The sequence below is a fragment of the Astatotilapia calliptera genome, chromosome 22 (genome assembly GCF_900246225.1).
Source record: "Astatotilapia calliptera chromosome 22, fAstCal1.2, whole genome shotgun sequence".
Taxonomy (NCBI): Eukaryota; Metazoa; Chordata; class Actinopteri; order Cichliformes; family Cichlidae; genus Astatotilapia; species Astatotilapia calliptera.
The window spans coordinates 16,178,989-16,203,251 of NC_039322.1; the positions used below are offsets into that span (position 1 = coordinate 16,178,989).

General features: G+C 39.0%; 1 protein-coding gene across 2 annotated transcripts in view; it reads left to right on the forward strand.

Moving 5' to 3' along the window:
- necab1 (N-terminal EF-hand calcium binding protein 1) overlaps window positions 1-24,263 on the forward strand; it is a 45,152-nt gene that overhangs the window by 2,757 nt on the left and 18,132 nt on the right. For both annotated transcript variants that reach the window (XM_026156583.1, XM_026156584.1), the window contains exons 2-7: window positions 546-570; window positions 3,468-3,576; window positions 8,238-8,263; window positions 8,466-8,563; window positions 17,210-17,346; window positions 23,531-23,652. In XM_026156583.1, the coding sequence (XP_026012368.1) occupies window positions 546-570; window positions 3,468-3,576; window positions 8,238-8,263; window positions 8,466-8,563; window positions 17,210-17,346; window positions 23,531-23,652 (517 nt within the window). The remainder of the gene's footprint in view (window positions 1-545; window positions 571-3,467; window positions 3,577-8,237; window positions 8,264-8,465; window positions 8,564-17,209; window positions 17,347-23,530; window positions 23,653-24,263) is intronic.

The following is a 24,263-nucleotide window of genomic DNA, read 5'->3' on the forward strand; positions in this document are numbered from 1 at the left end:
TAGAGGAACTGAATTTAACTAAGAGATGAAGACAGAGAAGCAGTATTTGTACAGCAGATTAAAAAAAAAACTGGAAAAAAAAGTAAATCAGAGCACAGAATCGACTGCCAGGAGCTTGAAGATGGTGGGTGGATATTTTATAGTAGTTTTCTTTTTCTTTCTTTTTTTAACCTGTGTGCAGCTTTGGGCTAGAATCCTCTTAGTCTGGAAATCCCACAAATAAATGAATGAATTTAAAACAGACATCATTTAGATATAGATTTATCCTCCAAAGCCGCCTGTGCAGAGTCTTCTTCATGGTAAGTAAAAGTAGGATGTGCTATTTTGAGGATGGTGGCTCAAGCCTTTTACAGCTGATGTGGTCATTGCCACTCCGCCTTTCATCTCCTTTGGACTCTGGGACAGCACTATCAATAATTTAATGACGCACTGCTTTCGGCAGAGTGATCGATGATCCTCGCACTCACACACTTGCTTACTTTAACTCTGGTGGTGTGGAACCTGCTTTAATATCCTGTTGTTTTTTCTTCATTTCCTAATTACAGATCTTACGGAGGGCCGATAAAAACGGTGAGTATTTCACCATCTGGCTCATTTCAGATTCACACACCAACACCACTCTCTTCTGTGTTGAGCGTCACTTCAACCTTTCTTTCACAGATTACTTTCTCAATGAAATTCCGATCATGACTCTCTGCTGATACTCTGTCAGTTTCCATGGAAACAGGAAACTGACCATGCCCACTGAGGTTCAGTTTCAGAGCATTTACAAAGAAAAACACTGACATTTGTGAACACTTTTATGATAGTGGTCCACACAAAATGACTCAGAGGTGCCCTATCAGGTGGCAAATTATGTTGTTGTTTCACCTCCACTCTCTAATGCAGGATAAACATACAAAAATACATCTTTTATGTTCTTATTGATCAGAGAAGTGCAGACAACAAAGGGAATCCAAAAAGCACTAAAATAATAAATAAATCTCTTTCTGTTACACATGCAAGTGTAATATAGAATGCACATAAATCCTCCATCTTAGCTTCTTTAAGCTGCTTCACTGTTTACTTTTCATTTAAAAACTGTTTTGACCCCACACAATTCAAGCAAGTCTTTGTTTGCTGAGATAATAAATATGCTTTGAAATAAATAAAACAAGATCTAAATTTCTTTCATTTAATTCTGGAAAGAATTAAATGAAATAAAATTAGCAATTTGGTTAGATGATGCTTTAAGTTGTGGTTATCTTGTGACTGACAAGCGCCAACCTTAGACCTCAGTCACTCATGGAAGATCCTGACTTGTCTGAAAACACTTGCAAACTATTTGTTGTGAAAATACTGTGAAAAGTGTGACCAAACCAGTCATTAATTTCCACAAAACAATAAATATAAGAAAAAAATAGATCAGTTTATAAGGAAATTCTTACCAGATGTTGGTAACAACCCATCCAATCCATGCATGCAAAGAAATCACACCATAAATGTCCATGAATTAAGTTATGTGTAAATAGAAGAAATGATAGAGAGAAAATGTGTTGATCATACGAAGAAAGGAAGGTGCAAAAAAGCACAAAAAGTCATGACCCCTGCTGAAATCTGTCAGGAGTTAGAAAGCAGTCGTGATACTTTGTGCAAATTATTACGTTTGCTTTTCAAATTAAAAGCTGCTCTTAATTGATGCAACCAACACGTTTCAAAAGGTGCAGCTTTTATGTTGAAGGCGAGTAGTCTCTGTTTCTGGTTTGGGTCACTCTTTTTCAAGTTTCACGACTGCTCGGCGAGTTGCATTGCAGACTGCACATAACCATGACAACCTGCAAGCGCCCAAACAAATCCCACTGTTTTTGATACAATACTGTATACCTCTTTGTAACCACTTTCACCCAGTGACTACCTGCAGCCAATTGCCAGTTGGTCGGGCAATACACATTTTTTCTAGCAACTGATGTTTCCCAGGGATTTCCCGACTGGTCTGTGTGACTGTGGACTCATGCGTGCAGTAGCCACGATGTCTGAGATTCACCCTGTTTGACAGTTTCATAGAAACAAGCTGGAAATGACCAAAATGTTCATGTCGAGGGTTCAGAAGGGGACGTTACGAAAAACTGCCGCTATGTCCATCCTATAACGTCCATCAGCGATAACCTGGCGGGTGTACTTTGCTGTAAACAAGTAAACATCAGCACCCATTTCTGGAAACAGCTGTTTGTTTTAAAATGTTAAAAAGGAAAATAGTAGAATCAATTTTCCTATAAGTCATATAACATACCGACAAATTAACAGACCTCTATATTTAGTTGTCTTTCTTTGACCTGCATATATTTTTAATTTGGGGCCTCAGTTTGTAGCAGGAGGTTGAGGGTTTGATCCCCAACTCCTCCAGGCAGCATGTAGAAGTGTTCTTGGACAAGTTGCTGACCCATTTGCCCCTCATGTCATTAGTATATTTGTTATATCTACCCATTAAAAGTCTGCATGAATGTGTGACTGCGGCTTGTTGTGTAAACAACATAAATGCAGTCCAGTTGAATTTAGCAGAAATGACCAAAAATAGCAAATCAGTATTTTTCACATGGCATGACATGCTCCATCATCTACTAAATATCCATCCCACGCCGTGTATGATTTGAAGCCTTGTCATGCAGCAATAGAAGTCATCCCACATGTTTGTTTTTATTGTTGCACAAGGAGCAGCACATGCCGAACCTGCTCCGAGCGTATTTCTGAATGCACTGACAGTGACTCACTGTAGGCTCTATTTTTGGGCATGTGATTGTGTTCCCTTACAGCAGCTATAGAAACATGCTACACATTTCCTCCAGATCAGGTCAGCAGTGACAATTTGAAGATCGGCCACACTGTGTCACAAAAACAGGAAGACACCACTGGAGCCAGAGCTGCGTGAAAAACGAGATGTCGTTGGTCTTTGTTTTCGCTGGAGGGCGTTCAGTTTGGAGCGCTCTGTTTTGAAATTCTGTTTATTTTCAGCTCATGAATATTTCATACTACTTTTATTCTGTTCATAATTGCAGCGCCTCAAATCATAAAAAATGACTGACTGTTTGATATAATGTTAGTCTAGTGGAACAAATGGTGATGACCTGCTTTATATATGGAGAGAGGGATAATAAAAACAAGATCAATGTACCTTTGCTGGTTTATTTTGTTATGTTATATTACTCCTCGTTTGATGTGAAATAGAATCTGATGTTTAAACTTGATGCCATATTTTACTGATATAATTTTTAACATCTAAAGACACCTCAGGTCAAACCAGCTCAAGACAAATATTCTTTATCAATGTCATCTTATCAGTTTTATAACAAAACGATCCGCCAGTTTCACTTTTACATTTGTTTGGACACATTTTCTTATAGTCTGATGTCTTGCAAACACAAACCAAATCCACGATGTTTTAAAGTGTTGAGAAAGAAGCCATCCTGAGAAGATTTGTTCTTTACCCCCAGATGATGGAAAGCTGTCCTTTGATGAATTCAAATCCTACTTCTCTGACGGAGTCCTGACAGCTGAGGAACTGAAGGAGCTCTTTCACACGATCGATACCCATAACACAGAGTAAGACTCGCTTTACCTTCTTACCAGTTTATTCCATTCAGATGAGGAGAGGTAAGGGGCGAGAGTAATCGGTTTCAAAATTCTGAACGATATCGTTGTGTTTTCCCTTTTAATAACATTCATCTTTTTAAAAGTAAGAAGAGATTTACTTGCTCAAATTATTTTGTGAAGTAACTAAAATAATACAACAATATAAATGAAATGGCTGGTAAAATTTGTTTGGAGCTTTCCCACTGAGGCTTTGAGAGGTCATTTTGAATTTAGTTACTGCTTTCAAAAAGAGTTTTTTTTTTTATTGTAATACCTGTACAGATTTTTGTTTCACCCTGAGAGACTGCCACAAGTAGAGAAATAAAGTGAGCTTCTGCATGCTTTTCTTGTACACCATGTCAGTGTGTACCAGTGTGTGAATGTGAGAGTGAATGAATAGTGGAATTGTAAAGTGCTTTGAGGGTCTCGAAAAGTGCTTTATAAATGCAATCCATTATTATTATTATTATTATTATTATTATTATTACTCTCAAATATCAGGCTTGTCTAACGTGGTTTCCAAATTCTTGTGTATTATAAGTCACCTTTCAATCAGGGAAACCGTCAACGCATCACAATGAGGCCTAAATCATCGTTAATGATGATCCCAAAGTCCTCCCTCACTACACCTGTGAACTTTCTCTGTGGTCTTCCTCTTTTCCTCCTGACCTGCAGCTTTGTTCTGCAAGACTCAGCTGGAGGTGGAAGCACAGTAAATACAGATCATCTACTTTTAAAAATCAGGCACTGATGTGCAATGTTCCCTTTATATTCACAATGTCCCAAACACCTAACGGTGAGAGGAAGCCAAAGACACACTGACACTTCACTGTCGACCGATTTGCACTGATTTTTCTGCTTTTTAGTTCACACCAATTCTTTTAAATCACACACATGAGAAACCACATTACTTATGCTCCCTGCAGACATTATAATGTGAACCAGCTCCTGCATCAATCAGGATACAGATAATACTTATACAGTCACTCCTCTGTGATTACACTGAAGGCATTTGTGAGCAAATGACCCGCTGAGCCACAAGATATTTAGAAATAGCTGCTAGTTTCAGTTATATAATAGCAGTGCAGCACTGAAGCACTGTTTCTGTCTGAGAGGCATTTAGCAGGTGAATAAACCTTTTAGTGCCATTTTGACAAAGCTTAGATTAGTATGTAAGTATTTCTAATCTCTGTCTTCCAGCTATATAACACTGGCATCCTTAACCCTAAAGTCCCCGATCAAAGTTTTATATAAAGGAAACAAGTAGAACTAAATATATGTGTGTTATTGTAGAGTGATGTAGAACATGGTTAGGTTAGTAAAAGCATCTGTTATTGATCTAATGTTTAGATAGTCATAACAGAAGAGAAATAAAAGTGTAAAGCCATGCTAGCTTGTGTGCCACGCTTCAATTAGCATGTGCACAAACAAGCTAACAAGTGCTGTCATAAATATACAAAGTATAATATAGAGTAACTGTATCATCTATCACCGTGTACAACCAGTATGTAATCACACATTATTATTTGGTTTACCCTTCATTACCTGCCAAAGAAATGGAGAATTTATGGTTAGCGTTAGCGGTTTCACACAGAGCGCCACTTTTAGCACTTTAGCCACTGACTCTGTTGTGCATTGAATCAACACTGCTGGACATTTGGTTTTATGAAACTAAACTAAAGCTATTCACAACAGAAGAAGTGATGATAGTGATTTATTTCAATAGAAATACATTTTCTAATAGAGATGTCAAAGACTCGAGAGCACTCAGTATTTTTTATGATGAATTACCACTTTGAATAAACCACCTCACCTGGCCCTCAGTTTGACGTTAGACATTGAAAAATAATGATGATTATGTGTACTAATAAAGATCTGCAGTCTGAATCAGGTTGAAAATAGTTCTTCAAAAAGTGCTTGGAGAAACTTCATTCTGTGTAAGCTATTAGTTAAGTTTTCTTTGGTGTGCCTCACATTAATCAGATGCAGGTTCTGCATCAGTGGTCTAAAAACACTAGAAAGAGACTTTTGTAAGCTTTAAAGCAAGCAGCTGTTGAGCATTCAGCCAGCTGTTATAAACAAAGAGCTGGCTTAAAACTACACAAGGATGTAAAGGAACTTGTGTGTGTATGTTGTTGGGCTTGTAGTTTACACACTGGGCCCTAGTGTCTGTTGATAGAGTAATAGTCACAGGATGGTTGTTGTTGTCTATATCACCCGAAGCAAACAGTGCTAATTCTATTAACACTGCTTAATGAGTACACTTATCAGGAAGCTTATTAAAATATCTCTGTTCACTCCACACAGTGGTGTGTCAATCATGTTACGTACTTCATTGGTGTAATTAAACAACCAGAAAATTAAACACTCTGACTCAAGTGGTTTGATACAGGTTGATTCTCTCTCTAAATAAATAGCTGCTGCAGCTCATCACATCATCACAACAATTATAAGAATGCAGGATTTGCACTCAGCATTACATCACACAACGATCACCTTGGAAAATTTACATTTAAATCAATATGTTAAACAGTTTCAATGTTTTGGTGTCCAAACTCACATAAACTGCAAGTGGACAAAAGAAAAAACAAGCTCTGGGGAGGCCACAGCGATCAATAAGTCTGGCCTCCTCACCTAACCAGTTATAGAGCCTTTTGAAGGGTTGTGCATCCACTCACAGAGCTAAAGTTAAACTTACTAACAACTGAATTTCAGTTTTTTCAGAAAAGTTTTTTGCAGACTGAGCACAGAGGCATCAAAACTGAAGTTTAATTGATTTTTATAAACATTTTTAAAAGGACAACTTCAGAAACAAAACCAGATTTCTTAAAATCAGAATATAGTTACTAACTAAATTTATTATATACCCACAACCAATCACATGACAGCAACTTTATAGGCATGTTGATAAAAAACATGAAAGCATATATCAGTCCTGCCTTGTATCAGCAGTTCAAGCAGAAGGTAGTGGTTTAATGTTGTTAGGGATATTTTCTTGGTACATTTCAGCCTCCTAAGCACCAGCTGAGCATCATTTAACCACCACAGCCTACCTGATTATTGTTGCTGACCATGTTCATCCCTTTATACCCAAAGTGTATGCATCTTCTGATCTGCAGCAACAGCAAGGTGTAATTAGTTAAGAGGTCATTAGTGCCTAAGTCCTCATCGTATACTTTTACATGGCCTCAACAAGATAAGCCAATGATAGGGGTGACTTAACAAAAAGAAAAGAAATTATTTGGCCATTTGAAAAGCAAGAAGAAATTATCTGGCTTTGTCACCACTTGCTCCTACAGTCATCACCATCTAAACGTCTGTCTACTTCCTTAATATTTTAAAGTGATAATAATTATTTCACAAACACATTTTTACACCAGATCTCTTCCTGACTCAGTATTAAAGATGATTTGTGGCTATAGCTGGAATTGAACCAACCAACAACCTTTCAGTGTGTATGTGTAGATTTGATGTGATATTTGTAATGAGAATAGAGACCTAAAATGTCCCTTTATTCCTAAGCAGAGCTCAGCAGAACTCAATTAATGATATTTAATTTTATTATATAGATTGTATCAGATATGTATTCAAGAAAATATCAACAACAAAAAAAGAAAAATGCATACTGTTGACATACAGTGGAGTCCAGTTTCCTATTATCTTTACCAGACTCCGTGTTAATGTGTGCCTCCACCTGTGAAATGAACACAGGAGGAGGCAGATGACAAAGTTGTAAGGAAGTCAATTGGAAGTCTCTGGTTGAATCCTATATTGATTAAAGAACGAGTAACCAGATTGTAAGGTCTCCCTGACAGGCTGTTAAACCTGCTCAGGTCCATGTCGAACACTGACATTATTCAATACAGCGGATTTAAACAGGCACACACAGCATGCTGCATGTATGGATGACAGATTATTGATATGGAATTAACTGTATTTACAGTATTTCAAGGCTGTTTTATTTATTTATAAAGGTAACAAATTTTCAGAGCAATGGTAATGTACCTTCAGTGTCAGAGCAACCAGGCTTCAAGCAAAACAGGAGAGAGGCTAATGGTGCGTTACTTAGTTGTCTGACTTCTGGCTCCTCTCTCCGTTTTCTCCTGTTTGGATCATTGATTGCAGCACTCTCCTCTTGCAAACAGCAGCCACGGCTTGCATGAAATGCGGTTTAAACGAGTGAAATCCCATGGTATCAATGACTAGAGCAAGAAATAAGATGTGTTTTTTGTGTCGTCTGAAGATAGTTGTAGTGCTGATACAGTGCCTAATATTCTCTTCACTTCGTCACCTCTCCTTTGTTCCACTTCTTTTCTCTTTTGGGCTCTCTCTTTCAGGAACAAAAATACTCAGACCACCCAGAAAAGCATCCATGCATGAACATTTATTAGAAACGGCCAACATTTCTGAAACTCCCCATTTGGCCAATTTGTCTCTCACTCATGCCTCTGGAGGCCAAAACACCAAAATTATTCTGTTACTCATCGCATATTTTACTCAGTTCTATCTGTCATCACATTGATTCATCAAAGCGAAGACTGTGTCAAAGAGATCTTTGCAGGAAAAATGTACCTCTGTCCCTGGAGACGTCTGTTTTTAATTTAAATACCTGTCATTTTCTTCTTTTACAGCAACTTGGACACGGATGAACTCTGTGGTAAGTTGAGTCTTTTAAATGCAGACAGAAAAGTAAAGATAGGAAAGTAAGATGTTAGACATGGTCACATGCTCCCAGACCAAACCCCTAAGGCAGTGCGAGTGAGGTGTCACACCAGTGCTTCTTCAACAAAACACCTACAGCCCTGTCCCAGTTGTCTGACTCACAAAATGTTTTTTGCTTTGGTTTTTCTGCTTCGAAGAGTACTTCTCCCAGCACCTCGGTGAATACGAGAACGTTCTTGCTGCCTTAGAAGACCTGAACATGTCCATCCTGAAGGCGATGGACAAAACAAAGAAGGTAAGATGCTATAAATGAATGTAATCAGGGGGAACATACACAGGAACACTAGATGTGAATAGTAATGATGTTTCCTGTGTGAATATTCACATATCTTTTGGGCATTGATGTTTTTGAAATTCTCTTGAAAGTGTGTTTTTCTTTTTCACAATGATTTCTGCATTTCAGATTTTATGCAAATCCCAGTTCTTATTAAAACAAAATAAGTTAAGGCATTAGACTGTTTTTTGGGTTCTTTCTATCAGGGAGGTCGTCTTGATGAAGCTACTGACATAACAGATATTTTAAATGCACCTTTATTATTATAAACGTAGCATAAAAAAGTAAGAAAATTTGTGTTTGTCAACTGTTTCTTTGGTGTAACAATCTTGCCAAATATGCATGTGTGTGTGTGTGTGTGTGTGTGTCTGTATAGTCATCAGCAATTTTATTACACGTGTCCAACTCAATATCTAATCAGCCAATCACATGGGTGGCGTCACGGCTGACGAGGCAGGTCGTGTGGAGGTAAAGTGAGGACCCCAGTGCAGTCAGAGGTTGGTATGAGGAGTGAGTTTATTTAAATGGAGACGGTAAGGACAGGAACTAAGAAATAATTAAACAGGGAAAACCTAAACGCACGGCGCTGAATCTAAAACTCACAGGATAACATGCAGATGAACACAGGGAGACATCACAGACGAACCAGCAACCAGCAGGAGAAAACACAGGGCTTGTATATTCACAGGGACAATCAGGAAACAGGAGACAGGAGGGAAACACAGAACACAAGGAGTGGGAACAAAGCACAACACTCACATCACTATATCCACTTAGGCTACGTTCACACTGCAGGTCTTAATGCTCAATTCCATTTTTTGATCGATTTTTAAAAAAAAATTTGTTTGCTTGTTCACACTACAAATAAAATGTGACCGCAAACATGCTCTAGTGTGAACCCTCAAAGCGGCCCGCATGCACAAAAGAAGACGTCACACACAACGCGCTCTGTTTAGACCCAGACCAAACAGTATTGTTTGACTGATGGCCGTTAATATGAAGACTTGTTTTGGACTTTACGTTTCCAAATTTTGCTTTAAGTTATGAAGTTATTTTGTTTTTTACATATGGCCTAATAATTATCCTTATTGCTGTTTTAGAGGAGCGGTGCTTCAAAGGATAGTTGCGGATTTCTGTCAGAATCTGCAGATTATACAGTACAAATAAAATGTTCATGTTCCTCCAACGTTGTCTTCCCAATAGTTTCACTGGATGGCCAGGAAGCGTTTGCGATGTCTTCTCCAGCGCTGATAATTGGCGTCTGTCTTGTGTCAGTGACGTAAAAGACGGATTTAATGCGACATGACCATTCAAACAGCAGTCGCTTTCTAAAACATCAGATATGTATCAGATTCAGTACCACATAAGAAAGTGACCCAGATCAGATTTGAAAATATCGGATTTGTGCCGTTCACACCGTCATACCATGATCGGATATGGGTCGCATAGGATCAAAAAAGTCGGATTGGATGCACCTGCAGTGTGAACGTAGCCTTAGACACACAGAGGGAGACGCATGGGTCCGCTACACAGAGGGAAAATTTCTAAATAAGGTATACAAGGAACATTACCCTATAGAATAACTAAAGACTGACACTGAGGACTTAATACATAATTCAAAATGACAAAAACACAGGAAACTCAAAACACTGGGTCGAAAAAACCAAGGACCCTGACAAGTGGCTGTAGCCCAGGAATTAGAGCAGGTGGTCTTCTGATTGGCAGATTAGATTGGAGGGTTAGTGGTTCAATCACAGTCTGCATGCCAAGTATCCTTGAGCAAGATACTAACCCGATGCATCCATTAGAATATCAATGTGTGTGAACGTTAGCTTGGAAACACTGAAAATCATAGAAGAAAGTGTGTGAATGGGTGAGTGTGGCACTGAGTGCTCTGGGAGAGGAGGAAAGCACTATATGAGAATCAGTCAGTCCAACTCTGTGCGCTTAGGCATGCAGACATGGTGGCAACAACAAAAATTAGATATAATAAATTAGAACTATTTATACCTGCATGTTAAAATAGAGCTTTATCTTGGCAAATGGCTGTAAGCTGCATTCACAGTACTGGCAAAGGCCACTAATTTTTAATTTTATTTCACAATAAAATAAATGTATCTAATGATAATTTCCTTTATACATTTTTTTTTTGCTAGATATCAGACATCACAATAATATGTGTGTGTCTGTGAAGGTTCTCAGTCATCCAGGTCATCGTAATAAAAGGATCCATATTCCTTTGACAATAATATGTGTGTGTTTTTTTCACAGTGAGTGAGTTAAGACTCAGTGGATGTGACATTTGAGATAAGTTGTGTCAATTGGAGTAACACAGGAAACTTTTGATTAAATTTAGAAGATGTACAGACAATAGGAAGGCATGTTTGATTTTCCCAGAATGTGTCCAAAGCTACATGCTGAAAATCAGCATGCTCCTGGGAGGACGCCCAGCTGGCGTTCTCAGATCTCCCATTAGTCACATTTCCATTACAGAGCCAAAAAGGACAAGCCACGGCTCATGCATACTACTAATGAACCCCCCAGAACAAAACATGTTATAATTCTTTTTGGACTTGCAGCCAGCACAGATGACAAATTGAATGGATTGTGGCTGCGTTACCAAACAAATATGGCTTTTGATCTTTATGTATTACGTCCTCTTGATCTTACTGTCTGAAGCAGAATGCCCTTTGCATTATCAGAGACGAGAGGAAGGAAGATGAGAGTGGCATGAGACATAAAGTCAAAAAGACAGGAATGATCAGACACGAAGAAAAATGGCAGGGTGAAAGGAGAAATGACAAAGAGAAATGGGAAAAGGATGTGAGCAGAAGGAAGAGAGGTGGCTTATTAGATCTGGAGGGAGAGCTTCTATTTCTTTGTCGCACTCTCTCGTCTTCTTTGTAGTATCTCAGCTGGTGCACACAACACATGCTGTGAAGCTCAAATCGCCCCTCAGATCTTCAGTGAAGCAGACACATCTCATCGTGGCCATTGTGTGGGAGTCAAACCATTAATTTGTCAGTTGTATTTTTTTTTTTACTAGCACAGAACGAGGTAACAAATGATGACATCCAACTTATACATGTAAAAGTTGTAGTGTCAAAGATAAATGATGGCCAATCTCAGATAAGGCATTGGTTTATAGCGTGTGTTGGGGAAAAAACAGCAGTAAAGGTAGATTTTATAGAAAAAATTGGATCAAAACAGATTTATTAAGAAAATGTGAGGTGCAAAAAAGTAGTAGAAGCTCATAAGACAAAAAGGCGTTGTGGAAAAAAGGTTAGACATGAAGTAGCATAGCTGTGAAGTACACCTGCTTGAAATTTCACCATTTCTGCAGAGAAAAATACACATAGCTCTGCAACCCCTTTTGCAATCATTCAAGGGTCTCAACACGTTTAAGCTGAGGTGTGAAAATCAAATTGCACCTCAAATCATTTTTCTGTTCTCCAAGAGGATAACTGAGAGCCGGAAATGAGACATCGGCGGGGCGGTGGCGGAGGGGAGAACCAGGCAGTGTGTATGCTAAGGATTTATCATTTTCTACTGATGCTATTCACCTTGCAAATCTCTCAGAAAATCTCTAGTGCTCCCCCTAGAAAACACTCACACTGGATATTTGAGCCTAAATGAAGACAAATTATTCTGCACAAATTGGACAGAATGTGCAATAACTTCCAAATGAAATTCCAACACTGGACTGTGAAAGACACACAGGTTTTCACCACGATGAAGTCTTTCTGCTTGCGCTTTTTATAAGATTTCTTTGACCTTAGAAATGAGTCACAGAAAAAAAAAAATCCCCGTGTTTCTCTGATTGTCTCTGGGTATTGGCTGAGCAAGAAGGAGAACAGATGCTCCTTTAGTCACAGGAATAAAGCTCAATCGTCTCTGTTGGGCTGAGTATGTATTTCAGTGGGTAGTCTCTGGCTGGGGATGTACGTGAGGGGGCTGCAAGGTGTTTTTTTTTTATATATATTTTAATTTTGCACTGGAATACAATAAGTGTGTGCACACAAGCTAATTTATTTGTGTCCATGCCTCATGTCTTTATGTACACGTGCGGGGGTGCTGGAAGAAGCATTGAAGCCAAATCTATGTGATCATAGTCAGTCCGTCTTTTATTTTATACAAATACTGATGCCAAACCTGTAATCTAAAGTTTTAATTAATAAAAAATACTATGCAGTGCTGCTGCCTGGTAAAATGTAGCCGCGTTGTTTGCTGTTTGGTAAGTTTAAAATTAGTGGAAATTTACACACTCCCCAGAAACAGATTAAAACATGCAAACTGAGTTTTACTTAGCATAGTTGTTGTGCTCAATCAGCTTGCTTTTGATGTTATTTAATTATAATTGTTAATCAGGATTTTTATAATTACCAAGGGTAAAACAACTGATGCTGAAGCTGAGGTATGATTGCAGGGCTGGGATTGCATTTATTCAGTGCGGACTTAAATGCTATGATTTTAGCAGCAGTTCTGGGTCAGAGAATGAGGTAGAAAATTATAGAAAACCACACGGTTTTGCCTTCAACAAAGCTCTCCTTTGACCTTTTGTACAACTGAAAATAAAAGATCAAAGAAGAGGCCAAAAAAAGAAACATGAAGCTGTTTAAAATGGTTCTTCATTGTTGAGATGGACACACACACGCTAACACACACTTGCACAAAGGTGGAGATCACAGGAGACTGACCTTTACCAGTTTTGTCGTGACTCACTCTGGCTGAGCGAGCGCGCAGGCATGTGTGCAGGTGTGTACATGTGTGCGTGTTTGCCAGGGGATCAAACAATATCTGTGCATGAGAGATAATGAGACTTTAAAAAAAAGTAATACTGCAAACACTGCAGAGATTTTGTGTTATCTGTACTCCTAATCTAGTCTGCTTACATATGGTTTTGTGTATGTATGTTGTTAAAAGGACTGATGGGGAAGAGTCTTAATGATCTGAATGCTAGAGGAGCTGCTAAGAGTTTATCTCTCTCCCAGTAGGCACCCACTCAACAAACTGTAATTAGTGAGTGTGTCTGCGCACACATGTACACAACATATAAACAAATCCAGCTTTTAAAATTCAGCCATTTTCATCGTACTACTGAAAAACACAGCAGTTACCCAAATAAAGAAACACTATCTTTTGTTTTGCTTCGATGCATGCATTACGCACTCTCTAATCCAAGTTGCATTAGCGTTTGCCTTCAAATGCCTCAAGGTAAGTGGAGTGTACGAATGCTCATGGTCCTCAGAACTGTAGGAGCAGGTCTGCCATGCAAACAGCAAACTGCTGTGCTGACCATCCCTCACTCTCCTTTGATTAGATTCAAAACAGCACTTAGCCCTGTTGTGCTGTTCCACACATAACAAATGACATCTCTCCAAAACCTCATTGAGTCTAATTTTCCAACCTGCCATGAAAAAATATCCAACTCTGACTCACAAAATGACAAGAAGCTGATTGTTGCCAACACAACAGAAATGTAAACATGTTATTTCTCATAAATAACTGCAGGCAAACACCTGTTACACCAATCCGAAGAAAGGATGCATCATTAAGAGGTGGTGATTGATGCTGTTTGTTTACAGCTATAAAGCCGCAAAAATAACACATTTAATTATTTAAAGTCATACTTCTCAATACTGCATGTGTATGTTAATAGTATCACGACTATGCACATGGTATCACATGACTGAGAACACTGTTTTATCATCATTTAGACCCTTTCACTCTCTCTCTGATAAATAAATACCCTACGGAGCGAAGACTAATGAATGTGTTCAGGCTGTTAGCAGCCTGACATGTTTTGGGGGAGTCAGTAGAGATCAAAACAAACCAAAGGGGCAGCAAATAGTGACCATGTGGATAAATAGAGCTTCGGAATATGTAAATTGGAAAATGTTTGCTAACCTCTTACCCATAACACATTTAAAAGTAGAGTTCAAAGTATTTAAAGGTGTACTTACAGACTTCCAGCTTTAACTTACAGGGTTTCACATATATTTTGTTTTATATGTTTAAAAATTGCAGCCACTTTTATACACAGCCCCCATTTTCAGAGGCCAAAAAGGAAATGTACAGTTGGGAAACAGATCAGAGCTGAGTCCTTGGTGTTTTATTGCAAATAAGCAGAGAAAAGCTCTGGAGTTGGTTTGTCTTTGACAACTTTTCACTAGAGCTTTCACTATAAGATCAAAGACGTGTTGATTCAAGCAAGAGAGTTTATCAGATAGCAACAAGGAGAAGTAAAAATCAAAAGTCTGGTCCATTCTGATTATCAGCTCAGCAACACCAAAAGGCCTTAAAGAATCAGAGCCACTTCAACGGGACAAGACTCAGCTGTTCATCTGCATCGTAAAGACAATGGTCAATCATTTATGGACGCCAGTGTTCACAGTTTGGACAGAGAAGACAAGTGGTTTGAAAGAGGAGTGAAAGAAGCCATCTGTGTCCACTGTGAATGACCATCTTTGAACAGAGGGCTGGTTTACGACACCAACTGTCTGCCGTCTATAATCCAGTTTTGAGATCCCCTCCCAGACACCTTAACGCCCACTCACATCCTGCGCCATTTGACCTCAGTAAATCACATGACAGGTTAGGGTTTCACAATGAAACCCTAACCTGAAACCTTGGCTGATTGTGACCCACACCCTGATTGTGACTTTTGCATGTGTGATTAGACACTCCCATTGGGCTTAAAATCTGGGACTGTCCACCAATTGCTCTTAGAACTGAAGAAGCTTCTTGGATGAGAGGTGAAACATCTGCAAGAAATTTCCAGATGCATTTCTTTCCAAGCGCTCTAGGCTACGATGACCTGGATGACTGAGAACCTTCACAAACAGACAGAATCGTTGTGAAGAAAAACAACTGCACAACATCTAACCAAGTAAAAAACAATCTCAAAGAGGTAAATGTAACATTGTCAGGGTCAATCAACTGATACCTTCATAATAGAGGAAACTACAGCAGGTTAACAAAACGGTACAAACCGCTGTTTACACCAAAGAACAGCATGGCTAGATTAGACTTCACCTGAATAAAAGTGTCTTCACAGTTCTGTAAAAATTATTTGGACCAATTAAACCAAGATGAACTTGTACCAAAATAATGGGAAGAGAAATTATGCAGAAGGAGAGAAACGGCTTATGATATGAAGCATATCACATCATCTGTCAAACATGATGTCTGATCTACATGATATTATAGTATTTGGATGTATTGCTGCCAGTGGAACTGGGTCCCTGGTGTTCATTGATGATGTGACTGCTTGCAGAAGCACGATGAAGTGTACAGCGCTAATCTCTCTGCTCAGATTTAACCAAATATGGACAGTACACAGTCTGTGTAATATGTGATGACTGGATGAATAAATAAATATCAATCAATGACCCAAAGTGTGGTGCAAAAGCAATCCAACAGTTTTTCAAGGGATATTCTTCAATGACCAAGATAGTCACCTGATATCAACCCAACAGAGAAGCTTTCAGTGACTGAAGACAAAACTGAAAGAGAGACCCACGCATCTAAACTAAAGGTGGCTGCATTAAAGGGCCAGCAGAGCAGCCATTGACTGCAAACAATTTTCATCCAAGGATTAAAATCTTTATATTTAGAACACAAATATATTAGTTTCTCCAGTTATTTTTGAACCTCTGAAAATGAAGTCCGGTTATAAAACTGGTAATTCTTTTTTGCAAAACCTCTTGAATTAAAGCGCACAATCAGAATGTCAGTGTACAGAGGCAAAACAACAACAAAAGAGTTTTTGTCCAACAAATGATGGATCTAACTGTATATCAGTGTTGACACACACATACCAGCAGTTCAGTTCCTATTAAATCACCTCCTGTCATTTTCTGTGCCGTCACCTCCTGTTTAGATTTTTGCTTCTTTGTGAACACGGATCCTGGATCCAAAGAGCCAAAAAAAGATTTATTCAAATAAAAATGACTGATCTCAGATAGAAGCAAATATATGAACTACCCACATTTGCAGCTTTCTCAACTGAGTCAAGTTGGGTTTATCTTACAGTATATCATCCACCTGCATTTACAGTTACCACATCAAAGCATTTGCCCATACCACAAGTATGTCAACAACATTAATAAAATATTAGCTGAAAGCTTTTGTTCATGGACATAATTCTCCATTTAAATCATGACATAAACAAAGAATGAGTTGTAACGTTGTTAAATGTTAAGTGGAAGAATTCACTTTTCACTTTGTAGAAACATTCTGTCGTTAAACTCGACTCGGGTTAAGCTCTCCATCCTACATTTAACTCGACGTCGACTGACACATTGCTGACATCAGTCTAGTGTGGTGGATCAAACACAGCTAACAGGGATTCTTTTATTAAATAAGTTAATAAGAAGACCAAAGGTTTGACATCTGCTTCTTTCTTCTCCTCTCTTTCCAGCAGCACTGTTGTGTAATCTTTTCTAAATGAATGATCTCGTGGGCATCTTTTAATTAGCAGAGGAGGTCTGGGCGTCGAGTGACTCCCGGCTGGCATGTGAAACGTGTCACAGCTCTCCTCGTTCGGCCCTCCTTCACCATGCCTCCTACTCTAACTTGTCCTCCTCTAATCGCCTTGATTGACAGGATTATCAGGAGTCCACCCACTTGGAGCAGTTTGTGACCCGCTTCTTGCTGAAGGAGACTACCAATCAGCTTCATTCACTTCAAAGCTCACTCGAGTGTGCCATGGAAACCACAGCTGAGCAGACTCGCCAGGAGAAGTAAGAACAAACCTCCCCTGGTCATTCACACACGCACACACACAATTAGTCTTTCAAACTTGGGCAGAATATATTGTACAATAGCACCAATAATTACAGCTCTCACTTTTTTTTAAACCACACACACCAGTTTGCCTCCCACATTTTAGACTTGATGCCAGCATAGGTTCTTCTTAAGTGTTTGTGAAACACACCTGCTTTCTGTTGCAATCCAGCAGTTATTTGTCCTAATTTATCTGATTAACTCGTTCTCCATGAAGGAATATCTGAGAGAACTGAAGCACAGTGCTGGTTTGAGCTAAAACATCTATTGTAGTTCTCTTTTGCATTTTAGAATCTTTCAGCTCTTTCTCTTTCTTTTTGCACAGACAAGGTGCCAAATGTTGCGTTAACAAATGGTGCCAGATCAGTCAGTGCAGTGTAAAATACAATACAATATATATAAAAATATTTATAAATATTTCAGTTCGGTTCAGTTCAATTCAATTCTATTTTATTTATATAGTGACAAATCACAACAACACCTCAAGGTGGTTAATATTTTAAGGTAAAGATCCTACAATAGTACAGAGAAACCCCAAAAATCAAACAAACCCCTTTGAGCGAGCACTTGGTAACAGTGGAAAAGAAAAACTCCCTCTTAACAGGAAGAAACCGCCAGCGGTAAGGGCAGGAATGCAGAACAAAAAGCAAGTTGTGAAATATAACCAGAGATTAATAATGACTAATGATTAAATGTAGAATGGCATAAAAAAACACTGAGTGAAATCTAATTTGATATGATTTAATATACCGAACATATATCAAATGTTTAAGTTCAGATATTTTACTGATTCATGAAGAATATTTGCTCATTTTGAATTTCATGCTAACAACACATCTAAGAAAACTGAGACAAGAGCAACAAAAGGCTGGAAAAGTAAAGCCTTGCTCCCTGTGCACAGGGAACAAGGCCAGGGATGAATATTTGATGCCTGCGATCTTCAGGTCTTTGGGTAGTATTGTATTAAAGAAATTGTATTGAAGGATCATTCTGTTCCCACTGCATGGGAACAGAATGATCCGTTTCTGAGGAAAAGTTTAAATTCTTCTTGAAAAATGTTGGACACTACATCCCTTGGACTAAAGTAGAGAGGCACTATCCAGCATCAACGCTCAGCTCAAAAGCCTGCATCTCTGATAGTCTCAAGGTACATTACAGTGCCTGTGAAATTGGAAGCTTACACATCTGGATTTGGCTTTAAAGCAACATATGCAGCATATAACATCCAGATGATTTTTCAGGGAGGGCCTTGCATATTTCAGCAGGAAGATTCTAAACTGCATACTGCATTTATTGCAATAGCATGGCTTTGAAGTACAAGAGTGATGAACTGGCCTGCCTGCAGTCCAGACCTCTCACCAACTGAAACATTTGGAACATCATAAAACAAAACATATGTTAAGCAGCTAGACTCTTCTATCAGGCAAGAATGGGACAACCTCTCCCAAATATCCAGCAGCTGCTCTCCTCAGTTCCCTGTTTACAGGCTGCTGAAGAAAGTAGGAGGGATGCTACATAGTGGTAAACATGGCCCTGAAAAAACATTTTTGAGACATATTCCTGCCTTTAATTTAAAAGTGAGCTAGTATTTTTCTTAAACTGGTAGACTTTCTGAGTTTAAACATTTGATATGTTTTCTGTTGTGAATGAAATATGGGTTTATGTGGTTTGGGAATCACTGCTTTTATTAACAGTCTATACAGCATTGTTTTTCAGAATCAGGGTTGTTGGATTTCTGCTGCTGTGTTGTCACAACTGTTGTGCAATGTGCAAAAATGGCAGTTTGTTTTTACTACTGCAAGCCATGTTTATGAATACTAGAATGTTAAAAATATGACCTTAATGTGGTCATGATCTTATTATAATTTTTCTAAATGCACTGACTGCTAATGAATACTCGCCTCTGAGCGTGAAAAGTGAAGGAGTGATGATTCAACCCGAGGCTCATGTTCTTAGTGGACTCTGTTTCCCGCATGTGCTCAAAGTATTTGATCAGTCTGGATCTGCGTTCAGGAATCAGACATGCCTCATTAGTGAGGATGACTCACCAGCGTGCAACATATTATATATGGTGTGAGTGTGGATGTAGATGGGTGTCCCCTGCAGGTCATGTCTGTGTTCATTATAATCCTGGTGTGTTTAAAGCACAGGTAATGATGCACCTGTCACCGATCTCAGATCAACAATTGAGCAACAATTTGCTGCCATTTGCAACCAAACCTGCATTCAACAGATTCTGAAATTGAACTGTTACTAAATAATACATTTGTTTTGTTTTGTCTTTTTATTCCAGGCTGTCCTTGTTTTGTGTTTCTCTAATTGCTCTTCGGTCTCTGCGGAGGAAACATATTGCTGAAAACACTCCATTGCAAACTCTTGCTGTGTTTCTAATTAAGTGCTTATTGGATGCTGGATTTTGGTATTCCAAACACATTAATCACAGTCCTTAAGTCCTTTTGGGGTTTTTTCTTGCCACCTTAATCTTTATGCAGCAAAGGTTGAAGCTCAGTGGAGAGCAGCTGGTATCTTTGACAAACATGTGACACTCCAGCACTGAGAGGCTTTTGGAGTGCAGTACAGGAACAATGTTAATTATTGTTATGCCTTCTGCTGGAAATCATACAGAATTTTCCTTGACATTTGTGATCAGATTCAGAAAGAATGACACAAGTGATTCCAAAATCAAAATTTTTATTTATGCTCATTTTTGACCCTCAGGGCAGAAAACATGGACACCCAGTACAGTAACTCAAAAGTGAGGCGAAGTAGGGTTTTAAAGTTCATACCATGGATGCAGCTACTAAGAATCTCTGATGCAAAAACCCCAACACAGGACCTGAGAAATGCATCTGTAGATCCATCCACTGTTCACTGAAGCCTCATCAGAAACGATCTCAGTGGAAGGGTGGCTGACTAGAATATGCTTAAGGAACAAAACAAGGAGAAAAGGCAGAGGTATGCCAAATTACACAGAAACTAAACAGAAAATCAGAAGCAACCAGTCTGATGGAGTGATGAATCTAAATTTGGAATTTTTCGTTCAAGTTCTCATCAGCTTGTACGGAGGAGGTCAGGCAAGAGGCACAGCAGTGCACGTCTACAGCCATCTGTAAAGCATGATGGAGGCTCTGTCATTGTTCAGGGTTGCATTTCAGCTGGTGGTGGTGGTGCACAGAAGTGCAACCAGATTTTAAACAAAAATCCTACAGCATCTGGAAAAGATCTGATTTGCAACAGGTTATTTTTCTGTATGGCAACGATCCCAAACAGACTACCAATGCAGCCAAAGGAAACCTTGATAGAAAAACAATGGAACTTTATCACTCATGGATTGTCCTCCACAGAGTCTGGAGCTCAACATTACTGAAGCAGTGTGGGATCATCTAAAGGCAGCAAGCATCCAAAGAAGAGCTTTGAATGTCCTTCAATAAGCCTGGATAACTATTCATAAGGACTACAAATTACCAGAAACCTCCCAAAGAGTTTATGCTGTGTTGGAAAATGAAGGTGGCCTAATACCCAATAGTGACTTTGAACTGATGAGAGGTTGAACATTTAAAAAAAAACAAAAAACTTCAAAGTCCAGTCACTTTTCTTTCCAAGCTCCAATTATTGACTTCCAAGCTCATTAGAACTGCACAGTCTCTGCTTTTGCCTTATATACTGCATTTCCACGTATGTTTGTACATGTTTCAAGAGCTCACTAAACCAGTTTTCTCATTTTTCATCTCAGAAATAAAAATAGGAAACAGTAGAGAAATGAGGGGTGGCTTCAGTCTACTACTTTAGCCACATTATGTCTCTTATGTTTTCCCACGTTACATCTGCAGCTATCGAAATCGCAACCAAAGATCCAAATCACCATCAAATCATTTTACTTCCAGTTATATTTTTGGGTTGATACAGTTTTGCTTTCCATAATATTTTGTTTCACACAATAATTATGTTGACATTTATTCTCATTGGCAGAAAATAATGCGCTGGGATAAACAACCTTTAAATTAAGGAGACCTTCACAGACTGTCTTCCCTCCAAATGCATCGTTCTTTCACTCTCACGTCATTTCAAAGTGTGACTGTCGCTCGCTCCCCAAGCAGCTTCTCCTCTTCCTGCAGCCGTCTCACTGGAGAAATTGCCTTGTGCGTTTGAATTGCTCCGTCCTTCCAAACATTCGGAGATGTGGTTCTCTCTGGTGGTTTAAAATAGGTTTTTGTATTCAGTTGTAGGTATATGTGAATAGGCTATGATGGTATTACTCAGAACTGAGCTTGGGCCATAACAATGGCTCAAGAGCTTTATGTTTCCTATTGGGTTAGCATTATCTTTTTCATCATTCTCTCTGGAAAAAGATGAGCATTGAGATCGCACTTTGCTCTCCAGCTTCGAAACCTCTTTTCCTTCCTCCTCACTTGGCATAAAAACTGTAGGAGGAACATGTGGATGGGGAAGCTGTTGTGCTTTGATCTGTTAGATATCTCTGAAAGTTTTAGCAATTAAAGCAGCGATGTAGGTGAGATTGTGACTCACTGGCAGATCAAAAGGGATCTGCCCCTCCCAATTTGTCCTCATCAAGTCTCAGTGGTATAGATGTATTAGACAACAGCTTGTGAATTAAAAACTGTGCTATGTCCCACCACTCTCTTCCCAACAAGAGCAGATCAAGCTGAAGAAAACCTGGTTGTTTCAAAAGTCATTACATTAAGACTGAAATGAGTGCACTCCTGAATACTGCACAGTTACAGTTGAAAAACAAAGTTTCGATCACACAGTCTTGAAAAACAAGTGTATCCCATGTAAAATGTTTTCTGTGTGAATCAAAGTAAACGTTTAAACATGTTTGAAAGAACAGATTCAGTCTTCTTTTGAATTAAAGAAGAATAAGGAAGAAAATAGCTTAATAGACTGGTGAAGAGGGCCAGATGTGTCCAGGCCAGCCCCGTAGACTCTATGAAGGAGGTATGTGAGAGGAGGATGTTAGCCAAGCTCATACCCATTATAGGTAACACCTCTCACCCCTGCATGAGACTGGAGGCCCTGAGCAGCTCCTTCAGCAATAAGCTGTTACGGCCACTGTGTAGGATGGCGCTAAAATATACATGTATGTCTGTGTATACCACTCTCACTGTTTATTTTTCCTTTTTTATTTTTCTATTATTTCCTTAATTCACTTTTTCCTTCCTGCTGCTGTAGTAAGTGAAGGGTTTGTAAAGTTTACATCTAGAGTATAAGTTGGTCTTATACCTCAAATTGCTTCCATTTTAGCAGTAATAATGTTTTACTGTGTTTTGCTGTTCATCTGCCATCAGTCTCCAACATCAGCTTCCTGAAATTTTTGTTCATTCTCCCTTATAAAACTTCAGTTTCAAAGGCTTTGTTGGTTTTCTTGCTATTAAACACAACTGCAGATGAAGAAAAACACGTGATTACAGCATGCCATCATTTGTTTAACAAAAGTAAACCAGAATACCGTACTGTAAGCAATCATTTCTTGTTTGGCTGGGTTTGTAGTTACTCTGATAATTGCATGCTCTGATTACACAGGACCTTTTTTTCCATGTGACTGTATCTGGTAATAGTCCTGGAACTGAAAAAGAAGTGAGCATGTAGGGTATTTAAAATGTAGAACGAGTTCAAAATAGAATTATGACATGCTATGTACACACGCACATGCATGCACGCGGGCGCAAACACACACATGCACACAATCATGCATGTTCACACGCAGCCTGCTCACAGACACCCTGAGGTCCCTTCAAAGTATGGGAACCAACAACTTGACAGCAGTAAGATAAATCTTAGGTGAAGACACCCTGTAGGTGCACATACCTTGTCACTGCCATTAGTATCACTGTCAGACCAGCATTACATAGAAATTTAAAGCAAGTCAAGACAACTGTGGCTCCAGACACCTGATTCTCATCACAGATTGTAAGAAATAGAAGAAAAAAACAAATAATTTAACTGTAATTTTGTGATCACCACATACGACATGTGCTGAAAGAGCATGTGTACTTTACAGAGGGCTGTGATGCAGTGTGTCCTTCAGTGATTTGACATTTTTTAAGAAAAACATAAAGAAAGTAAAAATGTATGCTGAAATATGTGAGGCTTAGGATATTTACTGGCCTGTTTTGATTCAAGACAGGGTCCTGTGAAGCCAGAGGTGTTGTCCATCCAGTGGTCGGGTCGTCGCTCTAATCGGAGGCTTCAGAGAAACAACAGCCTCTCCCCCAACAACCCTCTCTTTAGCCTCGTCAGTTCAGGTGGGGTTTTTTTTTTAATGTTTTTTATGTTTAAATAACTCTCCATCACCATGTTGTGTTGCGTTATGTTTGACTGTGATTCATTCCTTGGGTTATCCTGCGTTGTTTCTGCCAGAAGCAAAAAAAAGCTGCTGGACCAGAGTCACACCGAGGGAGAGCAGAGCACAGGAGGGGAAGGAAGGTCATGTAGGTGTGAGAGAAACAGTGCAGTGAGACACACAGAGGGAGCTTGAGGTGGAGGAAGGCTGTGACCACATGTGTTTCTATGTTTAGTTTCAAAGCCACTTATCTGGTGCACAGGTGGAGGTTTGAGGTTGCACATATTTGGAGGTCAGTGGCAAGTCTCAATGCAGTACCTGCAGAGCGCACTGTAATTGGCTGTCCTGTTGTTGGCTCTGCAGCTAAAACATACTAACATTAGCACCCCTGCTAATATCAGTTTAGCAGGGGTGCAGGGTCAAATTAGGGGTCAGCTATTGACTTTGATTACATCTACAAAGCTTTTTTTATGTTTACGTAGTCACTGTCAATTATAGTGAGAAAAAATGGCTTCTTAATGGCTGCTTATTTCTATAATCTGAGTTACTTCTTTTGTTCTATAATCTATTACT